This window comes from Platalea leucorodia (assembly GCF_965183815.1).
Source record: "Platalea leucorodia genome assembly, chromosome: 3".
In the NCBI taxonomy this organism is placed as follows: domain Eukaryota; kingdom Metazoa; phylum Chordata; class Aves; order Pelecaniformes; family Threskiornithidae; genus Platalea; species Platalea leucorodia.
The window spans coordinates 19,946,057-19,963,093 of record NC_138825.1 but is presented as its reverse complement, the minus strand read 5'-3'; the positions used below and the strand labels follow the sequence as shown (position 1 = coordinate 19,963,093).

At 46.0% G+C, this 17,037-nt stretch overlaps 1 protein-coding gene across 1 annotated transcript in view; it reads left to right on the top strand.

The window, feature by feature from the left end:
- CAPN13 (calpain 13) overlaps positions 1-17,037 on the top strand; it is a gene marked incomplete at both ends in the record, with an annotated part of 50,880 nt that overhangs the window by 27,259 nt on the left and 6,584 nt on the right. Inside the window, 11 exons of the mRNA XM_082306737.1 lie at positions 601-686; positions 2,111-2,185; positions 3,040-3,203; positions 4,693-4,835; positions 7,899-8,059; positions 9,624-9,660; positions 11,356-11,418; positions 12,462-12,519; positions 13,587-13,654; positions 15,317-15,385; positions 16,478-16,556. Of these exons, the coding sequence (XP_082162863.1) occupies positions 601-686; positions 2,111-2,185; positions 3,040-3,203; positions 4,693-4,835; positions 7,899-8,059; positions 9,624-9,660; positions 11,356-11,418; positions 12,462-12,519; positions 13,587-13,654; positions 15,317-15,385; positions 16,478-16,556 (1,003 nt within the window). The remainder of the gene's footprint in view (positions 1-600; positions 687-2,110; positions 2,186-3,039; positions 3,204-4,692; positions 4,836-7,898; positions 8,060-9,623; positions 9,661-11,355; positions 11,419-12,461; positions 12,520-13,586; positions 13,655-15,316; positions 15,386-16,477; positions 16,557-17,037) is intronic.

Here is a 17,037-nt window from a genome sequence, read left to right as displayed (position 1 = left end):
CAACACTGCCTGTGTGCATAAGGAGAGTCAGAAACCAAAAGGTTTGCTTCTCCTTTCCGTTTCCACCATTTCAGCTTCACTGGTGAAAGTGAGTTGCTTCTGGCTTAAAGCAGTGACAGCAAGAGGAGAAAAGCACCAAAGCTCCAGCTGTTAAGAACCACAATACTGTAGATCTGGAGACACAGATTCTGTTTATCATCATCTCTCCGTGCTGACTATTGACATTCAGTCCAGGCAGTCTGGTGGCCTGGTTCCTTGAAGTCTCTGCCTTTGCTGACTCACAGCATCAGATGTGCAGGATTAGGCACTGGACTTTCCCAAGGCCGTTGAAGTCATGCGGTGTGGCAGGAATGCTGCTGCTTCTGTCTGTGTCAGCTATTCACTGTACTTGGGAAAGCAAAATGGCCACAGTTTTCTCCCCTATGTCATTCCTTTACAATGTAGCAAAAGGCACTGATTTTTAGTTGCGGTCAAATAAGATCAGAAGTTAAACCAGGCCTCCAAGGTATAGAAGAAGATCCACTTTATTACTCATCTCTTCACTGAATATCACAATCATGAAAAGCTGTGACAGAGTTTATTTTTCTTTCCTCTTTACAGATACGCTACAAGAAAGGCTGGAAACATATCATCAGGATCTGGAATCCATGGGGCCATGGGGAGTGGAAGGGGCCCTGGAGTGATGAGTATGGTCTTAAAGCTTTAATCTCATAAGGAGAATCACTCTTTTATAGGCTTATCGTAAAGGACCTCTGCCTTGCACCCATTATAATGAAGCAGACATTTCTAAATCAATTCATTATAAGCATTGTTTCCATCTGCAAAGCAACCACCCACAGAAATTCAGTCCAGGGAAAACTAATGCAGCATTGGTTTTATATGTGCTCCTCACTAGGCCTAGCTCAGGTATCCTTTTTTGTCTATGTCTACATTTTTCCCACTGGGTAATTCCAGATAACTCACAGATGAAAGAGTTGTTATTACGTGGACTAAGCTCTGGCCATGCCCCTAGACACTGGCTGGTTGCTTCTATTGAATTTCCCTGCAGCAATCATGCATCCACCTTCCTGCTCCTTCTTCCCCTCCCTTGAGTCTGAATCTGGAAAGAGGATGGTTAGCAGAGCCCATGAGAGTAGGGCAGCATTTCTATGCAGTGTTGAACACAGAGAGACAAAAAGGGTCCTTGGCTATTGCAAAGGCAAAATGCCACTGGATGGCTTGAACTGATCTTTTGGATCCTGCGTGCAGCTTTGGAGATGCAAGGACCACTCTGCTGCTGTGTGCATAAGCTAACTTCTCTTTCCTAAGGAAAGGAATGATACAGAGGAAGACTGCAACAGTGTTTTTGAAATAAATAGATGTTAGTTTTCCTGGTGGAATTGCATCAGTATTTTCCTGACTAGAGAGATGTTCAGGTGTCACTCTTATGTGATTTAATAGCATCCAACCTCTCCCTGTTGCTAGGAACACTCATAACTTCTCTGCTGAGAAAAATCAGGCTAGTGTGTTGCATCTGGATGGGCTGGCGGGTGGTGCAGACATGTTTAAGGCTGGGATAATAGCTATCTGTTCAGACAGCATCCTCCCATTTTTTGGAACGGTGAACTATAATCCTAACTGTAATTGAAATGTCAGTAGAGTGCATTCACAGGTAAGCTGCATAAATCAATAAATTATTGATTCATGCTCTGTTTATTTGTCTTACACTCTGCAGAAAGTACAATTATCACTTAATTATAAACATGCTGCTTGGAAACAACACATTTGGCTGGCTAATGTGCTCTCTACATGTCAATGTAGTATCAGCATTTCAGAGTGCTATGCCTTGGTACCTCACTAACCTCTCCAGCATGGGGACAGGGGACTGGGGCTTGGAGGAGAGAGGCACAATTCCCCATCCCAGGGTAGGCATCTCAGGCACAGCAAAAGCACAGAGCTCTGTTTACTGGCCTTGGCTATGAAGGTATTGAGCCCAGTCCTGTTCCCAGCATGCAGTTTGCTCACCCCTCCTGATCCTTCATGACTTGACGGGCTGGTTAGAGGAATGGGCTGGCTAGAGAGATGGAAAATTGTGCCTCACATCTGCTTGTTGATTTTTTCCTGTTTGCAGCTCTCCTCAGTGGGACCATGTTGAGCCTAAATTCAGAGAAGCCCTCCTCAGAAATAAGAATGATGGAGAATTCTGGTATTTCCCTATTGATCCTTCTGTCTACCACGTTTTCTGTTCACATTCGTTATGAAAAAAGAGTCATTTAGGCAGTTCTCTGCTCTTAGGGATGGCTCAAGGCACCCTGTGTTAGCTGTGTGCAAACAGCAAATTGGAGGTTGTCCTGACCCCATGGTTTCAGAGGAAACAAGACCTGAAGAAATGGAGCTGGCCAAGATTAAGTAACAAGCTGGTGAAAAAAATTATAAGTGAGAGAAGTAAAAATACAGCTCCCTGAGACCTAATCATTTTGTTACACTGCCCTTCCCCATAAAGTGCTTATCTTGAACCTTGGACTGGCTGGTGCTTGGAGGGGACATGTGGCTGAGCAGGTCATAAAGCTTGTGCACTTGACTGCTCTGCAGGTGCTTGTGGTTTTCCACTGCCTCTGATTACTCTCAGATCTAGTTTAGCCATATGTGAGCCATCCTTTAGAAGACCTATTATTATTCAAAAAGTGCACACTTGCCCCATGAGGCTCTGAGGAAAGCAGGGTAACAGCAGCCTGGTGTGAGATAGACACTGCAGGCTTGAGCAAAGAATGAGTGCGGGGCAGGACGCTGCAGAGGGACAAAGCAAGGTGCAGTGGCAGAGATGTGCTGGAGATAGCAGGGTACCACCTAGGTACTGCTGAACATGCCCTGTAATTTCCCTGGGGCTTTAGGTGCAGTTATGGCAGCCCAAATGTATTGAGAGCTGTCCTCTTCTGCAAGGTATCAGCAAGCTCAGCTACAGCCTGCAGTGCTCTCTGTAATCCCCTTTTAAAGACATGGGGGGTGAACGTACCGGTCGGTGTCTCAAACTGAAAGGTGAGATTTTCTCCTTCTCTGTAGGATGTCCTGTGAAAACTTCCAAGAGCAGTTTTCCTGGCTGTATATATGTAATAGCACCCCAACATTTCTGGACTTTGGAGATCAGCCCTGCACGTGGTCCATGAACAAGCACATCAATTTGTGGAGTCCAGTCCTTGCCACAGGCAGGAACAACTACTCCTCAGGTAATGAACGCTCACTGCAGTCACCCAGTCGTCTCCTCCTCTCCACTGGTGCTTACAGTGAAACATTCACTCTGAGCACCGAATCGCAGAAATACTGATTGCCAGTTGTTAATACCTGCCCTTTCCCATTACAGCACCTATCAGCTAAAGAGGCAGAAACAAAGCAGCAGCACTGGCTGCTGAATTAAAACAGGACACTTAGGATTTAGAAACCCTAAACTCTTTAAATCAAAATGTGCTTGTCTATCTTCTTTCAGCCAGTTGCAGTAGGTGGTACTGAGGACCTCACCAGAAAGTCTGGTCTGACAAGTATGTAGCTGGTTTTACAGAGTGAGAAATACTCTGAAATTAAATGGATATGAAATGAAAGAGTTGTGCTACAAAGCTCTATTTTTGAAGGTAGAAAGACCTTTGAGCAGATAAGACCATTGGGTTTACTGCCTGTGCAAGGACTCTTCTGGCATTGTGAGCTCCGATTATTAGAAGTATTTTTAAAATTTTTGTCTTATCTTATCTTGCTTTTCAACAGCTGCATCACTATTTGGGCTCTGTGTTTTTAATCTAAGATGGCAGCTGTGGTCCTTGAAAGGAGCTTCTTTCTTCTGCAACACTGATCCCTGACTTAGCAGCAAACAGGTTTCTGCTTACAGGTTTCAGCCACCTCCTCATAACCTTGGTCACCATGTCTCAAGGGGTGATAATAAAGCAATGCCTGTGCCCCTGTACACCATGGGCACTGAAAGTGAGTGAGGAGGTGCAGGGGCTGAACTGAGAGCGTGTGGGCAGAGCCATTTTCCTTGAAGCTGTGTTTTGCCACCAGCCCTCTAGTAGACTTTCTGTCCAGGTGCAATCTTGGGCTAAACTGCAGCTTTCAAGGCCACCCAACACAGCTACATGGCTTAATGTCTAGACTGATTTAAGCAGATGCTGCCATCTCAGTCCTTTTTCCCCAGTTTGGGCATTTTACTGCTTTGTTATCAGTGATGCTTCCTGTTAACCAAAACCTTGGCCAAGAAGAAGCCTTTTCCCTCTGGCGCTCAACACTCTGTCTTGTCCATCACAAACACTAACAGGAAGGAAGGGCAGGATAGCTTTGGACCATTTTGTCTTTTTCTTTTACGTGTTTATGATCTCCAAGCCACAGTCCTTTTCAGCTCATCCACTGCGTCAGGCAGCTGATTGAGAATCACTGCTTTTCTGCCTCAGGGAAAGTGTGCCATGTAGGTGAAGCAGAGGTAAGGGGGGTGAGAAGTCTGCATGACTTTTATGACTTTGCCAGAGATTTCTAGAGTGATTAATGGGCAATTAGTTTAACTCCAGATGCCTCAATTCCTACTGGTAATGTAGAGACTACAGTGCTCTGTTGTATTGAAAGCATCTTGGAGCAGTAACTACCTATTCCTCTGGGTCCATATAAGCAAGATCTTACACAATAGACTACTACTGGGACATCTATGTGGCTACTATTAATCTATTAACAATTTCTCAGCAGGTGCGGTTTCAAGGAACCCTCAGTATTTCTTCAAAGTGCCAGATTATGACCCCAAAACCTATAATGTAGTCATTTCACTCATGCAAAAACATCCTGAGGATATGCGAGATGCAAAAAAGATTGGCTTTTTGATCACCATGGTAAGCACAATCAGGTATCATGTAGGCACTGCTGTTTTCTGTGTGGCTTGTTATACCTGTACATGGAAATGAAAGTCGTAATTGCCCTTTGGGCTGTAAAAGGAGAGCAGTCAGTATGTGGAGTGAACTTCTCCATGCCTTCTACCTTAGAACATCACAGGAAAGGTAGAGTTAGGCAGGCTTAGTTTCCTTTATTCATGTCTTAAGAGAGGAAAGGTTGAACTTTCAGTTCTCTAGCATCCCAGAATAACCCTGGGAACCCCAGGGGGTCCATAGGTAACAAGAGATGCTAGGGCAATATCCTTTGTGCCCAGCAGTACTGGTGACATGCTTTACTGGCCCAGCACAAGGCATGACAGCCAGTACTAACCACAGCACTTGAGCAGTACTCCAGGTCTAGTAGGGAGCAGAATGACCTCTTGTTCCCCAAAATGGGCCTGTCTTACTCATCTCCCATTTTCTATCACAGAAATGCCATGTAAAACCCATTTGCAAAATATATGGAAGGCTTTGCTCAAGACCAGTACAGAGACAATTCACTCAGATACCTGGGACCTCCACCACAATTTCCCTGTTTTGTTTTGTTGTGTTTTTTTTTTTTCTTAGTGCCTGTCCAGGGAGGTGCCATTTCAAGGTCAGTTATTATCAGAGCATTACCAGGCTTACTGAAAGTGCAATTGCTAGTGCAGATGGATGCTAGCCTCTTCCAAAAGGATTTTGTTGTAGGCTGAGGGGGGGTAGGAGGGGGTTGTTCTTAACCTGAAGAACAAAAGGAAGCAGAGATTGGTATGACCCTAACTTCACATTCTCCTGATCACTGGAGAGGTTTGCTCCAATCCCAGACTTTGAATAATTGATTCCATAAGTCTAACAGCTCCTCATAAAGGAAGAGCATGGCTTCGTAGCTCATAAAAAACAGTGTCTGAGAAATAAAAGATGTAATAAAAAAAGCATCCCTCCAGCAAGTGGAACTCACTATCCCTATGCAAGGAGATCCTCTGCCTAGTGCAGATATCAGCCCTGCAGCGCTCCATGGGCTGAGCTGCTGCTCCTGGAAAATGGGGAACTCGCTGCTTCCAGCATCCTCATCAGCTGTCCCCCAACAGTCACCAGACATGAAGGTCCCTGCATGCTCTTGCATGATGCGTGCTCACCTTGATTAGTTACTCATTTTGACAGAAAAGACCCTCACCGGGAGGTGATGGCATAGGTCTTGGGTCACTTGAAAAGAGGTTGTTTAATCAGGAAGTAGACTAGAAGACAGATTTGCTCTATTCTTACTTTATGTTTAAAATTTCTTTCTTCCCCTCCAGTTGATGCTCAGGTGTCTTCATTTAGTTTTTCTCTCTCTTGGTATATTCCCAAGGATGGATGAAATTCAATGAGACATGGCCTCAGGGGGCTGTCAGTCCATGGCTCACCTCAGGCTCAGTTTGGGCTTCTGATCCCAGGTGATGTCCTATGCAGGAGCTGAAGGACAAGGCCAGAACAGGCCATTACTAGGGGCACTGGATTACTGTGGAGCACCTGGTCAATGAGGGAAAGGGGACTGTCATGCTGCTCTGTCACACCATAGCTTTTAGTAATGTAATATTATTGGTACAAATCCACACAGCAGATTATGCAGAAAATATTCCCCCATGGACACAGCCTAAGTATTTTAACATGAGAGCTGGTCTACCAGCTGCTCACAGCCAGCCTAGCCTCCTGCGCTGGTAGCAGCAAAAGCCAAGTCCAGGAGCTAAAACCAAGACAGGTGTACAGTGCTATTCACTTGGTTTATTTCCCAGCATCTAGCCTCAGTGCTTGAGGGCAATCAGAGGTGACACCTTTGCGTAAAAGTTTACAAGGGGTTTTCTTTATGCAAGGAGAGTGCAATTGCTAAGATTCACGTGGCCTCACTCTTCCTCCCTCAACCACTTTCACTGCCATTATTCATTAGCAGCATCATTCATTGTTCAGTACCTTTTGAGATGCCTCAAACTGTTGCCGTGAAGTAAAAAGGGTATTATCCCTTGGCAGGATGAGAGGGGAATGCAGTGCAGGCAAGGATGCAAACCAGAATGGACATATCTGATAGCTCTAGGAAGCCTTTGATTAAATACAGACGTGGAGCACTAGTACATGGCTGTGAGGGAAGTTTAATGTTGTGTGATAGAGCTGAGCAATGTATATTCTTATCTCACACTGGTTTTGACTCCATTGAGATATTAATCTGCTTCTGCTTTTTACCAGAAGGAATGTGAAATGAGACCCAAAAGTAAAAAAAGGATTACACTATTTATTTCTTTGCAGCACTGCCCATTTCTATCTGCTCAAGATCTGACCCATAATACTTGGCAGTCTACATACCTCCCAGCCATCTGTAACAGTAGTCATCCTTTTTTTTTCTCCCAAAATAGCAGTTTTATGTTATTTTCTCCCAAAGGCATGGCTCATAAATAACTCTGCCACGCTGTATAACCATTCTAAATGGAATTTATACACGCTGATGTATTTTGGAGAATATGTTTAGTAAGGGATTTTTATTATGCTATCTTTACATGTCATCATAGTAATAGCTGTAGCATTACATTTGTTTCATCTCAGCAAAAATACTGGAATAACAGAAGAAAGATCAGAATGTTCTATTTTCTTGTGACACTTGCTGGAAGGTTCAGGTTGTGATTCTTGAAGCATTGGCATCTGGGTGAGATGTTCAGTGAGCTCTCTGACCGCTCTGAGTCATGCTAGGTCTCAGGGAAGTTTTACTAACAGTATTCATCCTTGATTCCTTCATGAACTCCAGTCTGCTTAATGTTAGTTGAAGTTCTCTTCAAATCCACTTACATACATTTTGCCTTCTGTTTCTTTCTGTTCTTCCACCCTTGTGCATTTTTGATGTGTCCTTGAACAAAGTCTGTCACCTGGATGGGCTTTTCATGCCCCTGGGGAGGTTTAGGCATGTTAGATGCAGTGTATATTTAGAGAGCTGTGGGAACGTAAGGTTGCTGTGGGTGCACTTGCTGATATACTTTGGTTCCTGACATGGAGGGGAGCTAGCCAGCTATATTTTTCTTTCAGGACAACTCCAAAGTTCTGAAACAAAATTTTTGCCTGACTCGAGATGTGACCAGCTACTTTATCTTGAGCCCAGGAACCTATGCTGTTGTTCCTTCTACAGCAGAGGACCAAGAATTTGAATTTCTCTTACGAATCTTCGTGAGGAATGAAGACTACAATGAGTAAGATAATAAGTACTCCTTATAGGCTCCTGACTTACAGTGTGCCAGGATTTAACAATTTAATGTCAAGATAACTAAAGTGGCAATTTGATTTTAACATACTCTAGAAGCATGTTGGGGAGACACAGCCGAGTGTTAAGCACTATGTTGGGGAAGATCAGATGTATAGTCCGATCCATAGGGGTGGCCACTGCAGAACAGGGCAATAGCTCATCTGCAGCCACCAAGGGTCTCAGCTTTGGTGCAAAGAACCACACAAGTGAGCAATAATTGTGAGATATGCCCTGCCAGATTGTGGGGAAATCTCTCTTTAGTGAAAGGAGGACTGAGAGCTTGTTTTTCTTAACAGCAGTTATGTAGTTTCTTATGTTGTGCTGGCTGGACGCCAGACAGATCAGGTCCCATTCTGCTCAGAGTGGGACTTAGAGAAGCAAAGAGCAGTGAACGGCCTTGATCCTTTCACCCAGCCATCTCACAGACAGGCTGGTAGGGCTCCCTGTGGGTATGAGAGGGGCCTTGAAGATAAGTTTGGCAGAAAAATTGTATCTTAGTTCATGCAAAGGCAGTTCTTATTGCATTTTCATATAAATATCTGGTGTGCTTTATGTAAAGAGCAAGGCCCAGCATTCAGCCCTACCAAATGACCATCAAGTATCGGATGTGTGGTGGCTTTCCTTTGGTAAGCTTTATACTGGAGGTGATTGCAGCTCTTATCTCATAGGCCCGTATCTTAATAATGAGGTTGCTTTCTAGAATTTGGCCCCTGGCAAAAATAGCCCAGAATCAGCTAAGGCAACTCCTTAGTTATGGAAAACAAATAGAAGTCTGTGCTTTGGGCTGGACTGCCTTCAGCATGATGAATCATGCATAAGGCAGCTCAGCCTTGGGAGGTAGGTCTTTCCAGGAGAGCCTGTGACCCTCACACACCTTCCTGAGCTAGGCCAAGTGTGGGGATCCCCTTCCTGTGGGTCTCTGCACCTCTATAATAGCACAGATGCTATAAAAATAGCATCTGGCTTGGCTAATTTCTTTACCAAAAAGCAAAACTCAGGTATTGAATGTTGCTACTAAGTGAGTCTCAGAAGGAATGGTGACCCCGGCTCAATTTCAGGCAGTCCGCAGACATTTAAAAGATGTTGCCTTTTAATAGCCCAGATGCTATTTTTAGTCCTGACTATTAAACTAGGCAAAGAGAAAGCAGGTGAAAATTTTATGTAGCTCAAGGCAGGGCAGCCTTGCCTTCTGTGTGGTGAGGTTAGCTCAGAGTGAGACAAGTTACCCTTTCTCTGCTGCTCATGCCAGCAGGGCTGGCTCAAGGAAGTCAATGGCCCCAGAGCAGCCAGAGAGTCAGACCTGCTCATGTCTGCTTGCACAGAGAGACCCAGGACTGGTGCAACAAGCTTGACTGAACTGGGACAAGCTGGGAGGTATGAGTGCTGAGCATCTTGTGGGGCCACAGGTTGGGCGAGTGCTCCTGTTGGTGCCTGCCTTCTGCCACGTCTGTAAATCAGTGCCCTGAAAATGCCCATTCTCTCCCAGTTTGACTCTTGTAACTCTTTTCTAGGAACTTAAACTTCCCACCCAATCCAGTGCTGCCGATGGTAAGAGTCTGTGAAAACTGATGTAGGTACTGGTGGTGGTGAATGGTTCCCAGGGACCTGACTATTTGGTAGTCACCTCTACTGACTCTTCTTCTTCCTTCCCTACATACCAGACACCACTCTGCTCTTCTGTCCTTTCACCACCCAGTACCTGTCCCAGAGTTTGACTCTGGCACCCTGTGACCTTGCTGAGAGAGCAGGTGACCAGCCTAGGGTACCTCTCTGGAGAGACGCGAGTGACAGCGAAGCCCTTCCTCTTCACATATGTCTCTTTCAGAGCCTGATTTTTGAAGGAAACAAATCTTATACAGTCCCTCTGTCGGCCTGTCCATCTGTCCTTTTCACCTCTCCACCTTTAACACTTTGAGCAGGGGGGAGAGCATTTCAAAGATATTAAATTCTTGCAATGTCTGTAAAATGGATATGTATCTAAGGAGGAGAGAGGGGGAAACTTTGATGAAAAATTCACAGCTTGGGTTTGACCTCTTTTAAAAAGACCTCACACCTGAGAGAGGGGTCATACATGCCTTCCCCGTGGGAATGGCTTCATTTAAGTGTTTGCACCGTATAAAGCACAGGAGTCCATAGAGGTGAGGCCCAAAGCAGATTCTTTCTGGTTTTTATCAGGATATCTTCACAGACATAAGAGAAATTACACTTCAAAACTGATTGCGCCTCTAGTTCAACCCACATTTCAACCTGTCTAGCCCCGCTGCCATCCCTTGCTGGACTTCCTCGCTGTGAACTGTGCAAATTGCCAGAGCTGGTCCAGTCCATGCTGCTGTCTCACTGGTTCCATGCAAAGCCCTGCTGCTGAGAGGCTGTTATTTACAGCAGTGCAAACTCAGTGCAGATCTTTGAAGCCAAAGGTGTAAAGCTGCTTCAGGAGAAGAGACAACGGAGTCCTTTCCTTGTGATTCATTTTCCAGCCTGCAATTAAGCCCCATTAGAGGGGTAGTGTAAATGGTGGCTTATTATCTCTTTCCACTGACAAGCTGTCAGTTTACTTGGCTGTTGTTGTTAGCCAATGTTTTGACTTTGACGAATTATGGTACCCACACTTTCTGCTCTTGTTCAGGTATCTGGGCTTCACTGGTGTGAATTATCTCACACAGAGCTGAAGGCATTGGGGCTTAGGCTTAGATTTTGGGGGGAAACTTTATAATGTTAAGGATAGTTCCCCTTAGTGCCTGGTGGATCTCCTCACTGAAAGGTTGAAAAAAATCACTTAACCATTGAATTGCAATTGCTCAGGTACAGTCGAGCCTGCCTTGGGATTGAGAAGGTACAAGAGAAAGGAAAAGTCAACTCCTGCTCTATTCCTTGGTTCACATGAATCTTCACATGCCCTAAGCCAGTGGTTTCAGCCAAGGGCCATCAATAAGGACCAGGCTTTGTACCTCTATACTTATATATTGACTTGCTGAACTCCACCCTGGATGTGTTCTGTTGTCTTCCTCAGGCCCTGAGCTGCTCCCTCCTGGCTGTACTAAGTGATGACATCCAAACTGTGCTTCTTCCTTCATTGCAGTAGCTCTTTCTTGCTTCTAGTCCACTTTACTTTCAGGGTGTTAAAACTGCAGTCTGTACTGTACATTCCCTGCCCTCTCTAAAGTGCTGTTTGGATCTGCAGACTTCTGCCTCCAGTTGTTTTGTGACTGAATTATTTATGTGCATACTTTGTTTTTGATCCAGGATGTACCAAGACAGAACCAGGACAGCTCCTATAAGGCTATCTTCCTAAGACACGCTAAGCAGGTATCCTGTCTAAAATATCTTGCTGAAAAATAAATAAAAAAGGCATGTGGACTTGCAAAAAGAAAAACTGATCTCTGATGTTGATACAAATCCATTTAGAAAAATGTTTTTTGGAAATGTAGCTCCACCCTCAAGTGGAAACCCTGAAAACAGTATTGATTGACTTGCCAAAACCCCCAGAAAAATGGGACATTCAGCTGGGGTAGAGTGGCTAGCCCCATATATCAGAGGAGGATTGGAGATTTGTGGTTGTGCTGGTGATGGGCTTGCATGTGTCCCCCTTTGTTTTTTTTTTGGCTTTAGTTTTTTTATTTACTGAAAGCAATTAGAAAGCCTTGGGTATTCCCCCCTCTCATCAGCATCATTTTCCATTTGCCTTCACGGCATTTGGAAACCAGACATCAGTCAGCGTTTGAGTAATTGATTCCTGCTCTTTCAGAGCCAAACTCTCTGTGTTCACAGGAGATGCTTTTAACGGTTTAATAAACTGTTATAAAGAACTCCTCGACTTAGTCAAGAGGAAAAAAAAAACTGCCAAAAGTTATTGCACAATGGACCTCTCGCAGTTAATAGTTATAGCAATGCATGAAGGTGAAAACGAACACGGGCTGCCATGCTGAATGCCCAGGGGGTGCCTCGGGAGGGAGGCAGTCAGGGTCACTGGTGGGTGGTTGGCTCAGAGGGAGGCAGGCAGCAGCGCCTGTGCTCCCAGCCCACTCACCCAGCTGCCTGCTGTGCCCGCCCTTTGGCAGCTCCCCAGCTAGGGGCTGGTGAAGTCAGCAAGTGTTCCCATCACTGCTGGAAATACCCCACAGTGATGGGGAGTGCCTGTAACTCCCCTGAAGACTCTTGTAGGGAAGGACAAAGAGTGGCCCAGCAGTGTGGGCTATGTTATGTTCCCATGGGGGTGCTGCTGCTCCTCTGATATAAGCAGAGGTCCTTCTTTGTTGCGACAGCGTGTGAATAAAGAATTTTGGGGCAAAAGTGACACAGGAGAAACCTTTATGCTCACAGACCTCTCTTTGCATTTTATTCTGCATTAGGGCTCAGCTATTGATGCCTCGCAGCTGCAACAACTCCTTAATGAAGAGATCCTGAAAGGTAAAGCTTTTACAACCCAGCTAATGTCATTAGTGCTTCCCTATCCTTAGCCTAGGGTAAATTAGACAGAGGATTTAGTGGCGTCCTGATGGTCCTCAAAAAATCCTTAGTGTGGCTTACTGCACTATTGCATCTTGAAGAATGAGAAGTGCCTCCACCAGGGTTCCTTTGGAACAGTTTGGTTTTATCTTTTTTCTAAATCAAAGTAATGTTCACATGAAGAAGGTGATGCAATCCAGACCAGCTGCTAACAGACTCTTTAATGCATGGCTGTTGGCAAAGCTGTGCATTTGTTTGACAGCCAAATTTCACCTTCCCCTCCCAGTTCTCCTGTGGGATAACCTCTGCTCTGCAGACCTACCCTGCCCCATGCTGTCCTTCTCCTGGATGTCCCTGCAGCCCCCATGAGCACCCGGTACCCCACCAATTGCAGCAGGAACTCAGTCCCTGGCTGGGCTGCACCAGTGAGCGCCCCAGGGAGCTGTGCCTCCCACTCTTCTCACTGTCATCCAGTTTCTCCCAGTTCAGCCCTGGCCTGCATCACTGCTCTGCAGAGGCCTCAAGCTGGCTTTCAGCATTTCCCAGCCTTCTTAACCTGCCCACCTTGAAAACAGCATGAGACAGGGGCACAGCCAGAGGGCTTGAACCGACATCAGTTGGTTCATCAGTCATGCACAACGCTCAAAGTGCTCCTAGGACTTGCTAATTCACCATAAATAGCTTTTCTTGTTACTGTTATTTCCCTTACCTTATTTCAAGAGGGAAGAGTTTCCATCAGGGCAGGTGGGTGGGCAGAAACTGAGCAGAGCAGCTACCTGTGAGCTCAAACAGGGCACCTGTCCTTGGGGAAGGGAGCAGTAGAGTTGTCTGAGACATGTCAGACTCCCTCAGTGGACCTCAGCCTGGCACGTAGCCCTTGCTTCTGTTTGAGACCCTGAGCCAGATCTGGGGCTTGTTAGCTACATGAGCCTTCATGCTGGTGCCCTCCTTCCCTCCGAATGGTGACCTGGTGCCTCTGTCACCCCCCTCACTCTCGCGGATTCCTTCTGTTTTCTCAATCCTAACAGATGAAATGACCAGCCTGGGAGGAAGATTCAGCTTCGATTCATGCAGAGGCATTTTGTCTCTGATGGATGTATCCTTTCAGCAGAAGCAATAAACTTCCCTGGTGCTGCCCATCCTTGCCTTGAGTTATGGCTGAGCTGAGCATCCCGGTGTGAGAACCTGCAAGTAAATATTAGCCACAGTCCTCAATAAATAACTGTCCCAGCGTCTGTGCAGGCCTTTGCCATGCATGCCCTGGTGTGTTGGTGGAAAGCTGAGGGTCAACCTTCTGCTTCCAGCTAACTCTTTGCTCTTATTTTCACCTCTGCAGGGCCCAGGGCTTGGCTAAGCTTCACCCTTGGGTGCAGGGTCCCAGGCAGAGCCTGAAGCGAGGAGGCAGCACAGAGCTCAGGCATAGCTCAGCTCTTCCATCACGGCTGCAGCCACGCTGGCCTGTGATGGCAGCTCGAGCAGCCTGCTAGCACCACCAGCAAAGCTGGTGTTAGGGGAAGAAGCACTGTCATCACCGAATCACAGGCACTTGCCTGGCAGACTATTCATACTTTCCAGTGTACCTTCCCTATTTAGATGGATCACACAGTCTTTTTACTGTTAACAAGACAACACTGGAAATACATTGCTGGCTGTTGTAGAACAAGAGGGCTGCTTGATGAAAACATAAATTCTCCTCCGTGTGTTTTCTCCCCCTTGCTTGCTCACTGGCTCTTTTCTTCCATGCTTTGAAATAACTTTGAGACATTTTCAGACCTTTACAAACTGCCAGGGAATGAATAAAAATGACCAGAAGTCCCTCTCTCTTTCCAGCTTTCTGCATCTAGCCAGTGAAAGAGACTTCTCCCCCTTTCCAAAGCCCCTCCTAGGCTAAGTGGGCGCTGTGAATGCATGGCACGTGCAAAGAGCTGACAAAGCCACTGCTCTGCTTTAGTTCAGCATGGATTTTTCATTCTCTGGGCTGCATACAACCCATGTACAGTGTGACCTATCCTGGCCTGCAAAGACAGGATCAGCATTTTTCAGTCAGGTTTCATGGCAGTGGCACTTGTCTGCTTATATTTAACGGGTGGTGAGTTTTGCTTTCAGGGAGTTTTTGACATCCCAGCTGCATTGGGTGAGGTGCTGCATGTCTGCCTAGGACTCTTAGATGGTGTACAGAGGGGAGCAGGTCCACTGACATAGTCCTTTGAGCATCCATGGGAGATGTCTGCTGACACCCATGGGCTCCTGCAGCTCATGGTAGGGAAATGTTTTCTTGCCTGAAGCATAAGCATGGCTCAAAGGCTGCTGCTGCCTTCTGATGGCAGGCATCAGGATCAGCTCCTCATGCTCTTGGCTCCTTCAGCGCCTGTTCCTCCAGAAGGATCCAGGCAGAGCTAATACTGTGCTGCCTCATGCACAGAGGCAAGGCAATGTGCACATGTGGCCTGGAGCATGGGTCTTGTTCATCCACAGGGGCCTCTGTGCTCAGTAGCTAAATGGTTAAAGGCACCATATAAATAGAAACCTTTTGTTGTTTGTGAGCACAGGTATGAGCAGCTGTACAATGTGCCAAAGAAGGTGAATTTAACTGTTAAGCATAACTGAGAGCAGAAAAGCTCTTGGCTTTCTCAACACAAAGTAACAAATGGAAGAGACTGCATCTTATGTCTTTCTTTATGTAAAGCCAGCATCCTCGGGAATGAAGACAGCCAGGTTTAGCTCTCATTAACTGTTCAATTCTTAACTAAATGCACAGATCAACTCGAACGGACGACTCACACTGCAGGAGTTCAAGACCCTCTGGCAAAGTCTCACTAAGTACATGGTACATGGGGGCTGCTCTCTCTTCTCTACTGATACTGTACTCTTGGGCTTTTCATCAGCAGGGTGCAGATGCTCTGTGATATCAAAGCACTGGGGGGAAAAACGTTGCAGAGGTTGCTTGCTTAGTGGGTCAGATTTCCATCCTTTCATGCAAAGGTTAAGAGCTCAGGAAGCAGTAGTGTGTGTGAAGCGCTACAAACGAGCAGCCGAGGCTTTTCTAGATCAGGGAATATTGAAGAAAAAGAGGGAAAAGGTATGAAGGCCAATTAGGCTCAGAATTTGATGGAAATCTCTGTTTGTGTGCCACCACTGGCAATTTTTTAAAAAGCTTTCTAAGCTGAAATGAGTTCTTGAACAGAGTAATCTGAAAAATGTCACTTCCTCATTGCTGCAGTTTGTAGTGGAAATGTGTAGGATCTGATGAAAGTTTATCTGGGAGAAATGTCTCTGCTCCAGGATAAGTGCTGGAAGCAGTGAGGGCAGTAACGTGGTATTTAGGGTCCCACCTAAATTCAGGCAGCTTGTCTGTGTCAGATGCTTCTCCCCATAGTCTTGCTGCAGATTGGGAAGATTTTCTGAAGCCTCAAAGTTGGGTGGGCTCTGCTTTGTTTCATCCCTCTTGAGATGGTCTGAGGCCACCTAGGACATGGGATGCCAGTTTCCCATCTAGCAATGGTGGTCTTCCCACTGACAGCACCTCAGATGTGGCTTGTGGGGTTTCAACGGTGTGTTGGGAAAGATGACCCCACACCATTCTGGGACTCAGGGACTCCTGGCTTACTTCAAGTGTTACAGACAATGTCTTTTTGTCAGTGGAGTTGTGAGTATTTCCATTGCTGCCTGCACACACAAACCTGGGAGAGTGAGCAAAAAGACTTCCACCCACCCAAAACTGTGGGATTTCTTACACTGCAACATACTGTCTGAGCCTTCTGTAAATGGGTCTCCCTTGTTGTAGTCACCGCATCTCATTTGTTGAACTTCCTTGCAGCCTATTTATTAAGGAAGGAAAGCATCCTACATAATTAGATGTAGTAGTAAATCTGGGGAATGCTGATATGAGCTTGAAATCTGCCTTTACACTGTTTTTTAGGATATCTTCAGGAAGGAAGACAGAAATCATTCTGGATTTCTTGATGTGTCTGAATTTAAGAGCGCGATACAGACAGCAGGTACGTCCGTAGGTGCTGAGCAGCTCCCTTTCTTGTCCCTGTGGCAGTGAAGGAAAGGATGAAAAAGAGAAAGGAAAGAAAGAAGAGCTTCAGGGAGAAAGTGGTTTGGATTGCACAGAGGTGCCAGTTAGATCACAGCGCTGCTTGGAGGTCTGCATTGTTTTAGGGCATTGAGACAGAAAGCTCATTTCAGGGAGAAACCCTTTGCCCTGCAGCTGGGGAGCCAGCAGGGAGACGCAGAGAAGCACAGCACTGGCCAGAGCCTGCAGACTGGTTTATCCGTAATCTCTATAGGTCACGGACAAAACATCCAGCAGAGGAAAGGAGCAAGGAACAGTCGAGGCTTGCACTTGCCCCAGTTCCCGCAGTTTCTCTTTAGGGCAGTGACTAAGTCTGTGAGGGAAAGCCACAGTGACAGACATTTATTTAGTTTGCACTGACCTCTGTTGGCTACACGAATGCTGAAACTTGCAGGGAGTGC